Source organism: Falco naumanni, chromosome 22 (genome assembly GCF_017639655.2).
Source record: "Falco naumanni isolate bFalNau1 chromosome 22, bFalNau1.pat, whole genome shotgun sequence".
In the NCBI taxonomy this organism is placed as follows: domain Eukaryota; kingdom Metazoa; phylum Chordata; class Aves; order Falconiformes; family Falconidae; genus Falco; species Falco naumanni.
The window spans coordinates 397567-415843 of record NC_054075.1 but is presented as its reverse complement, the minus strand read 5'-3'; the positions used below and the strand labels follow the sequence as shown (position 1 = coordinate 415843).

Sequence of the window (18277 nt, the reverse complement as noted above, 5' to 3'; positions counted from 1 at the left end):
TGCCTTATGTCCTTCACCATAAACTCTGGATCTTCACAAGGACCCCCCTGCTGTATGCCTCCATACTGCTGTGTGCCCCCACTTTACAATCACACAGCTGAGCTCTACACTGATGTTTTCCTCTCCCGGGAACTTCCCAGACATGGGCAGTGAGAACCCCCCCTTTTGTTACAGAGATGTGACACAGGAGAAAAGCTGAACGGTCCTTGCAGGCACTTGGACAAAGGCCTCTAGGTCACACGGGCTGGGATCATGTCTTTGAGGAGGTGGAGTCCATGCAGACATTGTGGGACAAACAGGGTAGTCAAATACAGAACGCTAAACGCACAGGAGGTTCTAGAGATTGCTTGGAAATGTCTTGTGAAGAGACATGGACAGTTCATTGCTGCTGAGAGACACCTGACTGCATCAGCTTCTTCAGTGCGTCCTTCAGCTCCTGGTTCCTCATGCTGTAGATGAGGGGGTTCACTGCTGGAGGCACCACTGAGTACAGAACTGCCACCACCAGGTCCAGGGATGGGGAGGAGATGGAGGGGGGCTTCAGGTGTGCAAACATGGCAGTGCTGAGAAAGAGGGAGACCACGGCCAGGTGAGGGAGGCACGTGGAAAAGGCTTTGTGCCGTCCCTGCTCAGGGGGATCCTCAGCACAGCCCTGAAGATCTGCACGTAGGACAGAACAATGAAAATGAAACACCCAAACACTACTAAGACACTAACCAGAATAAGTCCCACTTCCCTGAGGTAGGTGTGTGAGCAGGAGAGCTTGAGGATCTGTGGGATTTCACAGAAGACCTGTCCCAGGGCATTGCCTTGGCAGAGCGGCAGTGACAGTGTATTGGCCGTGTGCAGCGCAGCATTGAGAAACCCACTGGCCCAGGCAGCTGCTGCCATGTGGACACAAGCTCTGCTGCCCAGCAGGGTCCCGTAGTGCAGGGGCTGGCAGATGGCCACAAAGCGGTCATAGGCCATGACGGTGAGGAGAGAACACTCTGCCGAAAGGAACAACACAATCAAGAAGAGCTGTGCAGCACATCCTGAGTAGGAGATGGCCCTGGTGTCCCAGAGGGAGTTGGCCATGGCTTTGGGGACAATGGTGGATATGGAGCCCTGGTCGATGAGGGAGAGGTTGAGGAGGAAGAAGTACATGGGGGTGTGCAGGTGGTGGTCGCACACTACGGCGGTGATGGTGAGGCCATTGGCCATGAGGGCAGCCAGGTAGATGCCCAGGGAGAGCCAGAAGTGCAAGAGCTGCAGCTCCCGCGTGTCTGCAAATGCCAGGAGGAGGAACTGGGTGATGGAGCTGCTGTTGGACATCTGCTGCCTCTGGGCAAGGGGACCTGCTCATGCAGGAAAGTAACCAAGAAGTCAGAGGTTACTTCGTGAGCCAAGTGAAAGGCATTTTCTATATGCGCCCCTGCTGCCCCATGTCCCCCCCTCTGCCGTTCCTGGGAGAGCTCCCTTCAGAGCCGTGGCTGGAGCTGTGCTGAGTGCTGGCCGAGTGTGCTGTGAGGAGCAGGGGCTGTGCCCGCTGGCTGCCCAGCAGTGAGCCCTGCTCTGCAGCAGGGGCTTCATGGGAGCTGTGGGGGCAGGGGCCAGTCCTGGCCTTGCACTAGCTCAGCCCAAACTGCTCCCAGCGCAGAAGGGCCTGTCAGCATCTGCTCCACCCGTGCTGAGCAACGGCCACGGCCAGAGTCAGGTCAGGAGGGGTTTGTGCTGTGCTCAGGGAGAGCAGAGTGAGTGCTGAGAGGCAAGGGGACTGTCTGTGCCTGAGGGCAGAGGCAGGCACTCTGATCTCTCCATCCCTCTCCATCCCAGCTGCCCACAATTGCTCCTTTCTTAGATGGAGAGTGATCACACTGCCGTGTTACCCTGACAAGCAGCCAGGCACTGCTGAGAGCAGAGGGAACCATTGCAGAGAACAAAATGCCTCACCCGTTCCCAAAGGCTCAGCACCACACTGCTATCCAAGGACACCCAGGGCTCACTGTGTGCCCTGGCAGGCACATACACCTTGGGTGGACACCCAAAGTAGGTGGTCAAGGGTCCTGACCATGGCAAGGTCAAGAAGGAGAGTCAGCTCCTTCCCCAGACTCACAGACTGCATTGCCCACAGCATCATCGGTTAGGGGAAAGCTGGGACACCTCCATGCTAGAGGACATGTCTGCACAGGAGGACCCACAAGGTCTGCGCCTGAGCCTGCAGCTGAAACCCCTATTGCCAGAGAGCCTGTCTGCAATCCCGATAGCATCTGAGCAAGGCCAGGAGAGAGACAAAGGGAAACTCAGGAACTCCTTCCCCTTGCCCAGCCCGGCACAACACCTCCCACACAGCAGCAGTGCAGGACAGTCACCCTCAGTCTCTGCTCAGCGAGAAATGGCACCGTGGCAGCAGGAGACGCACTTCATCCCTTCTGCTGCTCTGCTGGACCAGGAGGTGTTGAAAAACATGAAACCAACGGTCTAAAGGCTGTGCTGGGTGGGAGAGGAGAGCAGAGGTGTGTTGCTCAGGGAAGGAACCTGCATGGCAGACCATGGCCAGGAGGTGCCCGCATCTCCCCTGCATCAGGGTTCCCCTCAGCATCTGCCCCCCCTCCCTGCCCAGGGCTCTGCTGCCTGCAGCTGTCCCTGCCAGCAGCTCTTTCTCTGGCCCCAGGGCTCTTCCCTGCCAGCGCTCACAGAGCCCAGCTCAGCCCCTGTGTGCCAGCTCTGCCCTGCAGCCGCTCTCTGTCTGCAGGCAGGAACAAACAGCTCCCCCAAAGCCTGAGGGAAAAGGAGAGCTGATGCTGGTTTCATCTGCAGCCTGCTGGGGAGGGAAGGCACTTGCTCAGCTCCCTCATCAACCTCCCTGTGATGCTTTCAGCATCTCAGCCCCTGCTCTGACCTGCACAGCTGTTTCCATTGCCACCAAGCGGAGCCACGGAAAAGTGGCAGCAGAGATTCAGGCAAGCACAGAGCCAAGCAGTGATCCCCTGCCATGAACGTGCTCATGGAAAGTCCCCTTGGAAATGACCTGGAGCTGTGAGCAACCCTGTCACATGCAGCACTCACTCAGAAGAACAGGGACCTTTTCCTAATGGGGGTCGTTCCTTTCTCCCCCACATTCTCCCCGCAGCCGCACGGGAGCCCCCCGGCAGGCTGAGAGCTGCCCCTGGCAGGCGGCAGAGCCCCTGCCCCAGCACACAGCCCCCGCGGCTGCAGGGACCCTGCTGGCAAGGACAGCCCTGGGCACCCCTGCCTGCACAGCCACCTTCACAGCCCTGCAGCCGGCCCTGGCACAAGGCAGCCCACATGCCCTGGCCCTCCCACGCTGCAGCAGGGAAGCCCTGCTCTGCAGCACACTGGCCTCCTCCACAGCAAAAGGCTCCCACACGGTCCCACAGGCTGGGGGTGCCCCAGCTGCTGCAGACCCGGCTAGCAACTGCAGAGGCATTGCCCTGCAGCCACACACTTACCGCCTCAAGGGCTCTGCAGATTTCTCCAGCAGGGAGCTCTCAGCAGCCTCCCACCAAGGTCTGCCTTTGAGCTCTCCCTGCCTCCCTCCTCTGCCCCTCTGGGCTCCCTCCAGCTGTCCCTGGGGCTGCAGGGGAACCTGCTGGGCAGCAGGATGGTGCAGTCACTGATGTTTTGTCTCTCAGCTCTGCAGACACTTATTTCCAGCAGTGGAATTTCTCCTACTAGAAAAAAAACTTTTCAGCATGAGTGTCACCTTTTGTTAACCCTTCAGCAGCCAGCACAGAAGGAAGTTCACAGGAAAGCAGCTCAGGTCTCCAGTGTGTTGTTTTGGGGTGTGATGCCTTCAGCTACTCTCACACAATGTAGGCATGTAACTCTGGATTTATAGTCTCAGGGCTCAAGACTCAGCTCTCCCTTGCCAAGGCCATGTCTCTGCTCTGAAGCAAAGCCTTTGCACCCACGGGCTCGGGGACACTTGGTACCAGGTTGCCTTATGGCCAGGCAGAGCTGGGCTGGTGCCACAGCTGGGGGGCTTCAGCCCAGATGTACAACAGTGCCCTCAGCCAGGGGCCCACGCAGAGGCAGCTGGAGCCCGTCCTGTTGCAGACAGAGCTGTGACACTGAGGGAACCAAGTGCCAAGGCAGGTGGCAGAGCTCAGATCACCTGCTCGGCAAGGACAGCAGCCTCCAACGGTTCCAACATTGAAAATGGAGTTTATGCTTGTGAGGCAATTCCAGGGCGCCCGAAGGAGTGTTCCCTCTTTCAGGAGCAGTCACAGAAGACACAGAGATCCTGTGTGGCCCCTGCTGAATTGAGCAAGGGCAGGTGTGGGTACAGCTGAGGTTGTCTCTGCCCTCTTCTCCTCTGCCTTCCCCGGCCAGTTCTCCCAGGCCTCTGTGGCTGCAGGCAGGACTCTGGAGGAGAAGCAGCAGCAGTGGGAGGGGATCAAGTGCCTTGAGCTTCGGCGACCTTGAGCAGTCCGTGGGAGCAGAGGGCCGGTATCCCAGGGAGCTGAGCGAGCAGGCTGCTGTCACAGGGAGGCCACTCTCCATCCTCTGGGAAAGGCCATGGAGACTGGGAGAGCTGTCGCAGGGCTGGCAGCACCCCCCCATGGCATGCACTTTTAAAACATGGCCAAGGGTTGAGCAGGGGAAGTAAAGGCTGTGCCCTAGAGCATGTCCACTGAGATAATATTTCATGGTGTACGAAAGAGAAGTTGAGTGGGTTGACCCAGGGGAGATTGTGCCTGAACATCCTCTCTGCTTTCTGTGAGGAAAGTGCAGTATGGCTGGTCTGACACAGAGCAGTGCTCGTCTTTCAGTGGAAGGCAGCAAAACTTACAAACCCTCATCCACAATATTCTAGTGCCCACATTAGGATCTTGTGGCCTGCATGGGTAGAGAAGCAGAGGGGTAGAAAATCAGGTGGATCGTCCATCTCTGAAATACATGAGCAGTGCCTCGTCCTCTGCTTGGAGGCCTCCAGCTGGCAGGGTCCTGCTGGGGTCTGCCCTGCCATCTGCCCTGTTGAACCTGGAGGGGATGAGCGGATGATTTTTTTATAGCATTTATGTAAGACACCACAATCAAAACAGCAGACACCACACTGGAAGGCAAGGTTGCCATCCTTAAGGACATAAATGGGTTACAGGGATGTGCTAAAAGCAACCTCGTGGTATCCAATAAAGGATAATCCCAAGTCCTGTCTGCAGAGTGAACCAAGCCCCTGCAATGACAGAGGCTGGGGTCTGCATGGCTGGGTAGCAGCTGTGTGGGAAAGGTTCTGGTGACCCTTGGGTGTCATCAGGCAAAGCATGTGCCATCAGCAAAGGCAGCCAAAAGCATCCCTGGCTGTTTGAGAATGAGCAGAGACAGTGGAAGTGATTATCCCCCTCTGCTCAGCACGTGATACAATAGATCCAGAATATATGGATCCAGAATAGTAGAGACATTGATAAACTGGACTCATTTCAGTGGAGGCCCGTCATGGTGGCCACAGGGGGAGCACTTGCAACAGGAGAAGAAGCTGAGACAGCTGGGCTTGTGCAGGCAGGAGAAAGGAAGGTCTTGGGGGAACATGCAGCAGCATGACAGTGGTCCCAGGAAGACGCAGTCAGGCTCTTCACCATGGTGCAAGGCACAAGGACTAGAGGCAATAGGTTGAAACAAGAGAGGGCCAGAGGGCCCAACATGAGTAAGCCTTCCAGCACGACGATAGCCAAGTCCTGGAAGCCATTTCCCACAGATTGTGCGCTGGGTCTTTTCCAGAAAGAGACCAAAGTGTGTTTGCGTAAGGGCCTGAGTCGTGTGGTCTGAGCCTGCTCTGTGCAGGACAGTGTTACCTCAAGGGTTTAAAAAACAGCCCCACTTTATTCGGTAATCAGTTAGCTACAGAATTAGAGCTATGGCAGCAGCCACTGAGAGATGCTGTTCTTCTACAGTATGCAGATGGTCTGCTAATAGCAACTGAAACAAAGGAAGGATGTGCCCAATGGACAGTCTCTCTTTTCAACATTCTGGGTTTAAGCGGCTATCAAGTCTCTCAACAGAAGGCACAGCTGGTGCAAGAGAAAGTGATGTACCTGGGATATGAAGTTTTGGTGGTCAACGTTCCTGTGGAACAGCAAGGATAGAAGCCATCTGCCAGATGCCCAGACCACAGACGGTGAGAGAACTGCGAGCCTTTCTGGGCATGATAGGTTGGTGTCCTTTGTGGATCTATCAGTATGGATTGATTGCAAAGCCGTTGCATAACCTGCTAAAGACTCCTAACGGCAACACAGCCTGGAACCCCGAAGCAAATAAGGCCTTTAATCTGCTGCAGCTGAAGCTCCAGGAGGCTCCCGTGTTGGGCTTACCCAATGCAACGAAGCCTTTTTGCTTGTTTCTCCCATGAAAGGCAGGGGATGGCCTTAGGGGCCTGGGCTCAACAAATAGGGCCAGACAAGAGACCAGTAGCTTACTTCTCCAAGCAGCTGGATTGAGTGAGCAAAGGCTGGCCCAGCTGTCTGAGAGCAATAGCAGCAGTGATCATAAACATTGAAGAAGCCAGGAATTTCACCCTGGGACAGAAAATAACTGTACTAGTGTAGAAGGATCTTTAAAGGACTGAGGGCATATGTTGACATTGTCTGGGTTGGACAACCCAGGCCTCTTAGTTAAAGCTGCAGAGTAATTTTAAATGGTGCGGAGGTATTCCTGGGAACCGTGGAATCAACACACTCTCATTGGCACACTCTGATCAGGCGCCTGCAGCATGCCCACCAGTCAGCGACACGGACCCCACGTGGCCAGAGACCTGTGTGTAAAGTCAGGTGAGCGGTTGGTTTAAGTTATAAATATGACCTGTTTGTTTAATAAAGTGAGCACAGCATGTAGCCGTATTGGTGTGATTGTCGTGACTTGGCCGAGTCTCCAAGGGGGACCCTCGTCGCTTGTGGTCAGTTGTGTCCCAGGGACTCACATTCCAGCAGGAAGCCAATGGCTGTGACGGGGGCAGTGAGGCCAGTTCTGCCTGCGGAGGGGACAGCCCAACAGCAGCAATGTGCCTGGGAAAGGGGCGGTGAGGTCACCTCTGCCTGAGACAGCGCGTAGGGCAGCCCCTGACTCATGGCTGGGACACGTGCTGTTAAGCTCCATCTGCCCGTGTCTCGGGCAGGCCAGCAGAAGGCCCCTGGGTGGCACGTGGGCTGTGAGATCCCCTCTGCCTAAGGACCTGGGCTCACTCCACCGAGGGGCTTCTTTCTTGCTTGTCACGTCGCTGCTGCCTGAGAACATGGCAGCACAGCAGCAGGCACACTGCTTGCTCGTGCCTATGCGAGAAGCTGAAAGGCTCGCAGCCTTGGAAGAGCGCGGTGAGGCTGTGGCATGGTCAGGGGAAAGGCCACCAGGAGGGTGATGGGTCAGGATGCCCGCCTGAAGGGTGGTTTCCCAGGTGGTGGAGCTTTCCTTGGAGGTAGGGAAGAGCAGGAGGGAGAAGCACTGCCACCCAGTGCAGCTGGGAAAGTGGAGACTGGAGGTCAGGAGGAGGAAATGTCACTCAAGGGCTTGTGCTGTGGTGGGAGACGTTGTCCAGAAGGAGTGTGAGATCAGTCCATGTCTGTGTGTTTGCAGGAACAGCGTGTGAGGATGGGCAGACATCAGTGCATGTGTGGCAAGGGCAGGGTGAGAGCAAGGTGGGGAAGCCAGATGGGTGCCTGCAGCCTGCCGGGGAAAAGCAGCAGCTGTTTTTTCAAAGCTTGTTTACATTTGTGATGAGCTCTGCGAGGCTTAAACAATTGTGAACAGATACTGTGCAAATAGCTGCCTGATATAAGATTTTGCCTGGGGTCAAGGGAAGGCCACGTCGCTGTAAGGGATGTGCCTAGACATGGACAATAACCACTACCTGTGCAGTAACCACCTGTACCCCACGGAGGAATGCGGTACATGCCAATGTCTCGGGAACAACCCCCCTGAACACCCTAGAAAAAACTGTGCTACCAAACAATAACTGGGGATCCGGAGATCCCCATCAGCCATGTGAATGGAGGCTATGGACCAGCTGAAGCTGCTGCATCAATGGTGGTGGCACTCTCTTGCCACTCTATCCTGACTGATTGCTAGATTTCTTTCTTCCCAATCTTTCCCTCTCTTCCCTATTGCCATTTATTACCATAAAACATGAATGTTTGTTTTTATGTAAGTGCTCAGTAAACTTCCTTTATTAATGGCTATTGACCTTGTTTGTGTCTTTATCTCGGTCTGGGTATAACAAAGAACCTTCCCAGCTCAGGTCATCCTGGACAAGAACAGGTGTAGAAGAGAGCAGCAAACGCTGAGGGAAGTCAGCAAGAGAAATTGTATCAGGGCTGAGTAGAGAGGAAAGATCACCTCCACCAACCCTTGGGCAGTGCTCTTCCTAATGCAGGACAGGATGCCATGGGCCTTATTTGAAAGGTGCAAAGCCAGGAGAAGAGGAGGCTTTGGGGACACCTAATAACAGCCCTCCCATGTCTTCTTGGGCCATATCAGCAGGAAAAGGCAGCCAGGTTCTTGCCTGTTGTGCATGATGGGAGGATGAGGGCCAATGGGCATCAGCTGAAGCAAGGGAAGACAATGTCCTTCCCCATGAAGACAGTCAAGCAGTGGAGCAGATGTCCCACAGAGCCTGTGCCATGTCCATCCTTGGAGCTTTTCAAGCCCCACTTGAAGGAAGGCCTGAGCTACCTGCTCTGACCCCATAGCTGATCCTGCTGTGAGCAACACGTTGGCCTGGACACCTGCAGAGGTTCCTCCCAGCATGAATGATTCTGGATCTCCATCCACCATGGATCTTGCCTTCATGATGGCAGGGAAACCACTCAGGTTTCCAGTGGTGGTTGAAGCCTAACAGAAAGTTGGTCAGATGACCTGCGACGTTCTTTTCCCACTCCAAGCTTTGCTGCTCAGATGCAGGGCTGCTTGGCTGCTTCCTATGGATTCCTATTCTTCACCCTTTCCGACCTTTTTCCCTCCTTTCCCACGCACAACTGCTTCTCCTTGACCACCCTTGTATCCTCCCACGCAAGCAGCCCTCCCCTCCTTTCCCTTTCCTCCCTGGCCATTGTCTGTCCTCCTTTGGTGATTCTTTGCAGGTTTTCACCATAGGTGGCCACTTAGAAGAGGGACTGATCATCCCCCTTGACTCAGCACCATCCCCCTTGACACAGCACTGTTGTGGCCACATCCAGATTATCTTTGCCTGGACTTTGAGGTTTCTCATTCTGGAGGAATGGGGAAAAACTGGAGAGGCTGTGGAGGATACCTGCCTGGATGGAGCCTGTGGAACCAGACTGAAGGTCCTGGATTCCTTGAGACTGGCAAAGTGAAGCCTCAGGGCACCACAGTAATAGCATGCACCTGCTTGAAGGGGGATGTCAGAGATAAGAGAGTGATTCCTGATAGGGACAGGAAGAGAAAACCTCCACAAAGTGCTGCTTGGAAGGGTAAGATTGGATGTGAGGAAAAAGAAATGTCCCTCGGAGGGTTGCCCTCTGATGCCAGAGTTCACCCAGAGGCAGCCTGGATCGTCCCATGGCTTTGAGTTTCAAGGAACAAGCAGGGATGAGGGGAGAAACTTCAGAAAAGGCAGAGAAATGTGGGTGTGAGGGCTGGGTAGGAAAGCAAGGAAGAGTCCAACCCCCAGAGTGGAAAGAGGTGCCACATGGACAGTGTAGGGCAACTTGCAGTGGAGATGGCCCAGGGCTGCAGCAAGGCTGAATGGCCCAACTGGGGGCTGAGGCCTCTGTCCCCCTGGCACTGGCAGCTGCCTCTGCCACCAATGCCTGTGACACGAAACTTGATTTGGAGGGTCTTCTGTTCTGCCCTCCAAGAGCTTGGGGGTCAGGGCTTGGTCCTTCTGCTTCACAAAAAAAATCCAAATGTGTATTGCAGCATTACAGCCACCGACACAGTGCCTTTGCCTACCTGCAGGTCTGGCCTCTAATTAGCTACTCTAACGAGTCCATGGGGACGCTTTGTCAGCAATGGCCCTCAGCGGGACCCATCAATGTTTGAAGGTATTTTCAGTGTTGCTTCTGACTTACATTCCTTCAGTGGTTGGTTCAGCCTGCTCTCAGTAGCTCAGGATCATGGAAGGAGCCCCCAATGCCCTAATGAGGTATTTGCCTTTTTGGCATTTCCTTCAAGTCTTCAAGACATGTGTAGGTAATTGGACCTGTTCCATTCATGTAGATAAAGGAGATTTCAAAGTGCACTTGAAAATAATTAATTTTTATTTCATACGTTACATTTTGCTACTTTTTAGGTTAGAGAGGAGGTTCTAGCAGCAATCTCCAAGTGATAATGATGCAGAGGGTCTCCTCAGGAGGTCTGGACTGGTAGGAAACACAGTCCCTTGAGGTCTGACACAGGATGGACAACCTTGCTCTGAATGTCCCCAAGACCACTCTTTTTCGCATTGTCCCCTGGGACTCACATCCCTTCTCCTTACATCACACTTCTCGCCTCAATTCTGCAGGTGGGTGCTGCAGCTCCTTTGCACCATCCCCACCTGTTTGCCTTAGAGGACTGGCGGCACACAGCTGCAGAACAATTTTTCAAATCTGCAAGCAGTGTGAAGAATGATCAAGTGTCATAAATGAGCCAACACCCTCCACAAGCAGATGCCATGTCCAAGCTGTCTCTGATGATGTGCCTTTCTGCAAGGGACACTCTCATGAGAAATCTTTTAGGTGCTAGATACGGAAATATAGATCTAAACACAAGGGAAGAGTTGGGTAAGGAGACAGTTTGGCTGCAGGAAGACACGCAAGTTTTTCCTTCCTGAAGTAAAAACAGCAGCACAGGTGAGAGGTACCTGTAAGTCCAAAGAATAAAGGGAGAAGAAAACTGGTGAATAACTGAAAGAGCCTTTGCTGAGACAGTCTGCTGAAAAGATGACTTCAGAAGTCGTCACTGTCCCCTGCTCAGGTGCAAATATGTTAAAGATGAGAGAAAATAAGGGCGTGGTATAACTGTAATAATGATGGTGAAGTTCTGGTATAAAATCAGTGTTTCCTTGAGGTATCGCTTTTGAAAGTTCCTTGAATTGGCAGAGGTCACTTGTGAGAAAGGACAAGGAAGTGTTACAACTGTCTTGGAAGGAGTCCGTAAGTGCAGCTCGGGGAACCACAGGCTGCACAACCCCCCCTGGTGAGGGGCGTGCCACCAGTTAGAGTCCCCTTGGGTGACATTTCTGGCACCTGAGCGGGTAACTGTCCAGGTGATTTTCCAAGGGTAAATCCTGCCTCGCCAACCTGACAGCCTGCAGTTGTGCGTGAGGAGCTCCACAGTGGATGTCATTTCCCTCGGCTTCAGCAAAACTCTGGCCATGGTCTCCCTCAGTGTTCTTCTGCCCAAGTGAGGCCATGACACTCTGGGTGCACACAGAAAGAGATGGGTAAAACACCAGCGGGATGGTCAGGCTGAGAGAGCAGTGAGGAAGGGCTCACACCCCACCTGGAGGGCACTGGGACATACTGGGGCAATGTGGGCAGCACAGGGGACTCTCCTGCTTACAGTTTAAGAGCTGTATAAATGACCCAGTGGAGGAAACTCTCATGAGATCTGTTGATGGCACCAAACTGAGAGGACCATCCCTGTGCCCTTGGGATGCCATGGAGGGGAACCCTGGCAGGTGGGGTGGCCGCCCTGTCAGGAGCTGCACAGATGCAGGACGGACCAAGGGCAGAGCCTGCACCTCCCTCGCATGGACTAACACCCTGCAGCTGCAGGGCCTGGGACCTGCCTGGCTGGGCAGTGTCTGTGCAGAAAAGGCCCTGGTGGTGCTGGGGGACAGAAGGCAAAACACAATCCCAGCCCGTGACCTGGTAGCAGAGGCAGCCAGCAGTGCCCTGGAGCGTATGAAGAGGTGCCTTGCCATGAGAGGGCGGGAAGTGATTGTGTGTCCCGTACTCATCGCTTGTTAGACCATGAGTAGACTGCTGTGTTAATTTTTGGTGTTGGCTGGGGAGGGAAGAAGTTGCTGGATGGCTCCAGAGAGAACCCATTACAGCCAGGAAGATGTGTATGACTGGGAATGAGTTCAGTGAAGGGTTACTGAGAGGCTCAGGGGCTGGAACACTTTCCTGGGAGGGAAAACTGAGGGCAAGGGCCTTGTTCAGCCCGCACAAGGGAAGGCCTTGGGAGCCTCCTAGTGACCTGCCAGTCCCAATGGGGAGGTGGTCAGGAAGATGAGTCCAGTCTTGGAATTGTGGTGCAATCGTCAGATGTGGAAATAAGAATGTTCTTGGCCAGACATAATGCAGTGACCAACCTCCACATCATCGGGTGCCTGAAGCTGTAAACAGAATGCAAACAAACGCTCTACTTGGATAGTGTGAACTTCTTTGCTAAAAGGCGGGAGGCAGAGAAATCTCAGTGCTTTCTGGTTCCTGTGAAAGATTTAATACCTCTATGAAAGGAGCTGAAGCTTTGGGGTTTTTTTGATCCTTCTTTTCTGTCCCTGACACCCAGAAGCCTGACCTGCTTATCCTTCTCCTCCTGCTAACAACTGATGAAGGGATAGGAAGTAAGGAAGCAGAGAGCCCCTAGGATTTAAAGGGTCACAGTGGCATTTCCTTGGACATCTCATCTAGTATCAAGAGGGAAAATGAGCCTGCAAGGCCAAACGAACAAGGTCTATGGACAGGCAACGCTGTGTCTAAAATATTTGCTGGAGACCTGCAGAACCACAGCATAGATCACGCTGGAGCTGAATCTCCTCCTGGCATCAATGCCCTCCTGGAGCCATGGAGAAAGCTTTGGGTGGAGGCCCCACATGAGGCTGGTCAGGGCCAGGAAGGCCTAGGGATGCTCTCAGGGCCCTGCCCCCATGGGATCCCACCTGCCAGTGCCCTCAGCAGGTAATGTTCCCCTTCCCTCCTCTCCCAGGGCTGTGCTCTGCTGCTCTCCTTCCCCACGTGTCTGGGCATCAGGGACACCACCACTTCACAGTCACTACAAAAGGCTGGCACTGGTCTTCACATCACTGAGGATTTCTTACTTTTTGGACTCCCAGGTGCAGGTGGGTACCAGACTGGGTGGGCTGTTGGTCATGGGGAACTTGCCCACAACCTCTGGGCTCCTGGCATCCTGGATTACCTGTGCAGTGATCACCAAGGAGACTGATTCCCCCAGAAGAGCCAGGCTCTGTGATCCACAGGTTTCCTCAGGTCATTTCAAGAAGACATTGTTCATGCCTCACCCTGACTGTATGACCTGTCGCTCTGTCCTGGCTCGGGCTGGCATGGAGTGCATGTTCTTCACAGCAGCCCTTCTGGTGCTGTGCTTTGCGTCTCTTCCTAGGGCAGCGCTGACCACACACCAGTGTTTTGGCCACCGCTGCAGAGCAATCACCAAGGCTTCTCTTTCTCACACTCTGCATGCAATACAAGGAGACTGGGGGGACGCAAGAAGCTTGGGCAGCTGACCCCAAATGACCACAGGGATATTGCATATCCCAGGACGTTGTGCTCATCAATAACAGCTCAGGGAAAGGAGGATGAAAAGAGAACATTTGCGGTCATGGCATTAGTCTTCCCGTGTCACTGACAGATGTGCTGAAGAGCAGCTTTTCTGGAGATGGCTGAACCCCTGCCTGCCCATGGCAAGGGTGAGCGAATTGCTCATGTTGCTTTCCTTGCACACAAAGCTTTTGCTTCTCCTGTTGAACTTTGTCCTGACCTGTGAGTTTTCTTCTGATCCTCGCCCCCATCATGCTGGGCATGTAAGGGGTCAGTGAACAACTGATTCTGGGCATTTGGGTGCTGGACAGGGCCAAACCACAACTAATTCCCCCCAAAGTGCCACCCTGGCTGCTCTCCCCTTTGTTCCACACACAAGCTCCCACCTCACCCCTTGGCCCATCCACTAGAAGAGCTCCATCTGTCTGAGCTGCCCTGACATCACACAGAGCATCCCCCTCCCCTCATCTTTCCTGTAGGTCTCCCCTACAGACCTTGTGTCTCCATCCACCACCAAAGGCATGGGAGCTGCCCTGCCCCTCCTCAGCGCTTACGGCACTGATGTCACAGCTCTGTGGTGGCACTGGGGGCTCCTGCTGCCCGTGCCCCAGGCGGTGGGCTCTGGGGCCCATGTGGGCTGCAGCACCTCAGGTGTGGCACCAGGGCCAAGGGCAGGCTTGTCACACGGACACCGGTACCCAGGGACGGGAGCCCTTGTGTGGGAGGGGTTTGCTGCCCAGCAGAGGATGCTGGAGCGGGTGGCAGGGGGCAGCAGAAGGATGAAGGAGGTTCCCACCACGAGAGCAAAGGCTGCAGTGGCCAAGGCCAGAGGGCAACAGGCCTGGGCTGTGCAGCCCTGGCAGGATTGGGCTTTGCTCTCCCAGGTGACTCTGTAGCACCCTGTGGCCTGTGCCAGAGCTGAAGCTCATCTCCAAGATGGGCAAGATGCTGCTGCTGGTGCTGAGCAAGCCCCTGGGGGAGGCCAGCCCGTGATCCAGCCCTCCTGGGGCTATCTTGCTGGTGGCAGGCTGGCCAGAGAGCAGCTCTGCAGAGAAGGACCTTTGTGTGCCAGAGGACAAGCAGCTGAGCAGGAGCCATCGATGCACCCTCATGGCAAAGGCCAACAGCCCCCTGGGCTGCATTAGGACAAGCATCGCTGGCCGATGGGGGGAGGTGATCCTTCCCCTCCTCTCAGCACTGCTGAGGCCACATCTGGAGTGCCGTGACCAGGGCTGTGCTTCCCAGGGCAAGGGAGTTGTTGACGTACTAAAGTAAGTTCTGCAGAGGGCCACCAAGCTTCTTGAAGGGACTGGAGCATCTGTCCCAGGAAGACAGGGTGAGAGATCTACAACTGTTCAGTCTGGAAAAGAAAAGGCTCTGAGAGTCTTATTAATATATGCAGCATGCCATCTGAACCAATGTAACACTTTTTGAACTGTGGATGATCAACCACTGCAGGTAGTTGCCAAGAGTGGTTATGGAATGTCCATGCCTTGACATATTCCAAACCTACCAAGCCAAGGTCTTGTACAACGGGCTTGAGCTGGCTGTGCCTCTCCTAGGGATTTTCACTGGGTGATCTCCAGAGGTCCCTTCCAATGTCAACATTCTCTGTCATTCTCTGAGTTTCAAGGACACAAGCAAGACAGAAAGAAATGAACGATGCATACCCTTGACCGCAAAGATAGTGGGGTCTATGGAGAGGACTCACGCTGGAGCAGGGCAGAAGTGTGAGGAGGAAGGAGCAGCAGAGGTGTTCTGTGCCATCAACCCTCTTTAACGTCCCCCCTGCACCTCTCAGGGTGTGCTTGTGTAGGTGAATTGGGATCAATGGAGTAATTTGGCCCTGGGAGAAACTGGGGAATGGTCTTTAATGTTTTGGTCATTGTTTCTCACAATCAACATCTGTTTTAACTGGCAATGAATGAAATTGATCTTTAGCAAGACAACACATCTTTGGCTATGACAGGGATCGGTAAGTAATCTCTCTGCCTTTACCTTGACCCAGGAGCATCGCTGGTTTATTTTCTCCCTTTGTCCTGTTGAGTCAGGGGAGCAGATGAACAACTGGGGGGCTGGCTGGGGGCTGGCCGTGGTTAACCCACCACAGGACCATATCAGGACTGCTGTACCCAGAATGGGGCTTCCCAGCACAAGGAAGACCCTGGTAGGTTGGAGCAAGTCCTGCAGAGTCCAGAAGGGAGGTTGAGACCTGGATCATGTTATGGACAAGGAGAGGCTGAGACAGTTGGATTTCATTGAGAAATTGTTTCAACCAAAAGAGTGGAGTGCTGGACCCAGGCCAGTTGGTGGGAACTCTGTCAATGGACTGTTTCAAAATTTGTCAAAACTCGGCCATGAGCACATGATCTGGCTGGAGGTGTCTTACAGGGCCTTGGCTGAGTGGCCAACTGTTTCAAGAGCTATTAAAAAGTGTCACTAGGAAGGTGGCTCCCTTTATATTGAAAAGTGGTGATGAAACGGGGTCTCGCTGAGCCATCAATGAGGACAGATGTGACAGTGCAGCACATGTTCCTCATGGGAGGTGGGGTTTACGAGACAGAGAGGCTATGAGCAGTGTATAGGACTTCTTGGGAAATGTGGGGCAGCTTCCATGTTGTGTCCAGGGAACACGACACAGAGCCAATCCCTCAGTTCCACTCATTTTGTGCCTTATGTCCTTCACCATAAACTCTGGATCTTCACAAGGACCCCCCTGCTGTATGCCTCCATACTGCTGTGTGCCCCCACTTTACAATCACACAGCTGAGCTCTACACTGATGTTTTCCTCTCCCAGGAACTTCCCAGACATGGGCAGTGAGAACCCCCCCTTTTGTTACAGAGATGTGACACAGGAGAAAAGCTGAACGCTCCTTGCAGGCACTTGGACAAAGGCCTCTAGGTCACACGGGCTGGGATCATGTCTTTGAGGAGGTGGAGTCCATGCAGACATTGTGGGACAAACAGGGTAGTCAAATACAGAACGCTAAATGCACAGGAGGTTCTAGAGATTGCTTGGAAATGTCTTGTGAAGAGACACGGACAGTTCATTGCTGCTGAGAGACACCTGACTGCATCAGCTTCTTCAGTGCGTCCTTCAGCTCCTGGTTCCTCATGCTGTAGATGAGGGGGTTCAGTGCCGGAGGCACCACCGAGTACAGAACTGCCACCACCAGGTCCAGGGATGGGGAGGAGATGGAGGGGGGCTTCAGGTAGGCAAATGTGCCAGTGCTGAGAAAGAGGGAGACCACGGCCAGGTGAGGGAGGCACGTGGAAAAGGCTTTGTGCCGTCCCTGCTCAGAGGGGATCCTCAGCACAGCCCTGAAGATCTGCACGTAGGACAGCACAATGAAAATGAAACAGCCAACACCTAGACAAGCACTAGCCACAATTAGCCCCACTTCCCTGAGGTAGGTGTGTGAGCAGGAGAGCTTGAGGATCTGTGGGATTTCACAGAAGACCTGTCCCAGGGCATTGCCGTGGCAGAGCGGCAGTGACAGTGTATTGGCCGTGTGCAGCGCAGCATAGAGAAACACACTGGCCCAGGCAGCTGCTGCCATGTGGACACAAGCTCTGCTGCCCAGCAGGGTCCCGTAGTGCAGGGGCTGGCAGATGGCCACAAAGCGGTCATAGGCCATGACGGTGAGGAGAAAATACTCTGCTGAAAGGAAAAAGACAATCAAGAAGAGCTGTGCAGCACATCCTGAGTAGGAGATGTCCCTGGTGTCCCAGAGGGAGTTGGCCATGGCTTTGGGGAGAGTGGTGGAGATGGAGCCCAGGTCAATGAGGGAGAGGTTGAGGAGGAAGAAGTACATGGGGGTGTGCAGGTGGCGGTTGCACACTACGGCGGTGATGATGAGGCCGTTGGCCAGGGCGGCAGCCAGGTAGATGCCCAGGGAGAGCCAGAAGTGCAAGAGCTGCAGCTCCCGCGTGTCTGCAAACGGCAGGAGGAGGAAGTGGGTGATGGAGCTGCTGTTGGACATCTGCTGCCTCCAACCATAGGGTCCTCTTTATGGAGCAAAACCAGTGACAAGCCAGGCAATACTTCTGTAAAGCCAAGTGAAAGGCATTTCTCCTAGATGCGCCCCTGCTGCCCCATGTCCCCCCCTCTCCCGTTCCTGGGAGAGCTCCCTTCAGAGCCGTGGCTGGTGCTGTGCTGAGTGCTGGCCGAGTGTGCTGTGAGGAGCAGGGGCTGTGCCCGCTGGCTGCCCAGCAGTGAGCCCTGCTCTGCAGCAGGGGCTTCATGGGAGCTGTGGGGGCAGGGGCCAGTCCTGGCCTGGCACTGGCTCAGCCCAAACTGCTCCCAGCGCAGAAGGGCCTGTCAGCATCTGCTCCACCCGTGCTGAGCAACGGCCACGGCCAGAGTCAGGTCAGGAGGGGTTTGTGCTGTGCTCAGGGAGAGCAGAGTGAGTGCTGAGAGGCAAGGGGACTGTCTGTGGCTTTGGGAGAATGAGGGAATCTGCTCTGTCCCTCCAGATCCTTCCCAGTTGCTGGATGAGAAGTTTACTAATGGTCTGGACCCCTTGGTCTAAAGGCTGTGCTGGGTGGGAGAGGAGAGCAGAGGTGCGTTGCTCAGGGAAGGCACCTGCACGGCAGACCATGGCCAGGAGGTGCCCCCATCTCCCCTGCATCAGGGTTCCCCTCAGCATCTCCCCCCCCTCCCTGCCCAGGGCTCTGCTGCCTGCAGCTGTCCCTGCCAGCAGCTCTTTCTCTGGCCCCAGGGCTCTTCCCTGCCAGCGCTCACAGAGCCCAGCTCAGCCCCTGTGTGCCAGCTCTGCCCTGCAGCCGCTCTCTGTCTGCAGGCAGGAACAAACAGCTCCCCCAAAGCCTGAGGGAA

The 18277-nt window shown here is 54.7% G+C and overlaps 1 protein-coding gene and 1 pseudogene across 1 annotated transcript; both read right to left on the bottom strand.

The window, feature by feature from the left end:
- Positions 1-352: 352 nt before the first annotated feature.
- LOC121080207 lies at positions 353-1314 on the bottom strand (annotated as a pseudogene).
- Positions 1315-16487: 15173 nt separating this feature from the next.
- On the bottom strand, positions 16488-17426 carry LOC121080210 (olfactory receptor 14C36-like). The gene has a single exon (XM_040578075.1). It carries the CDS (start codon positions 17421-17423, stop codon positions 16488-16490), a length of 936 nt encoding a protein of 311 aa, XP_040434009.1. The 5' UTR covers positions 17424-17426.
- Between the last annotated feature and the right edge of the window lie 851 nt (positions 17427-18277).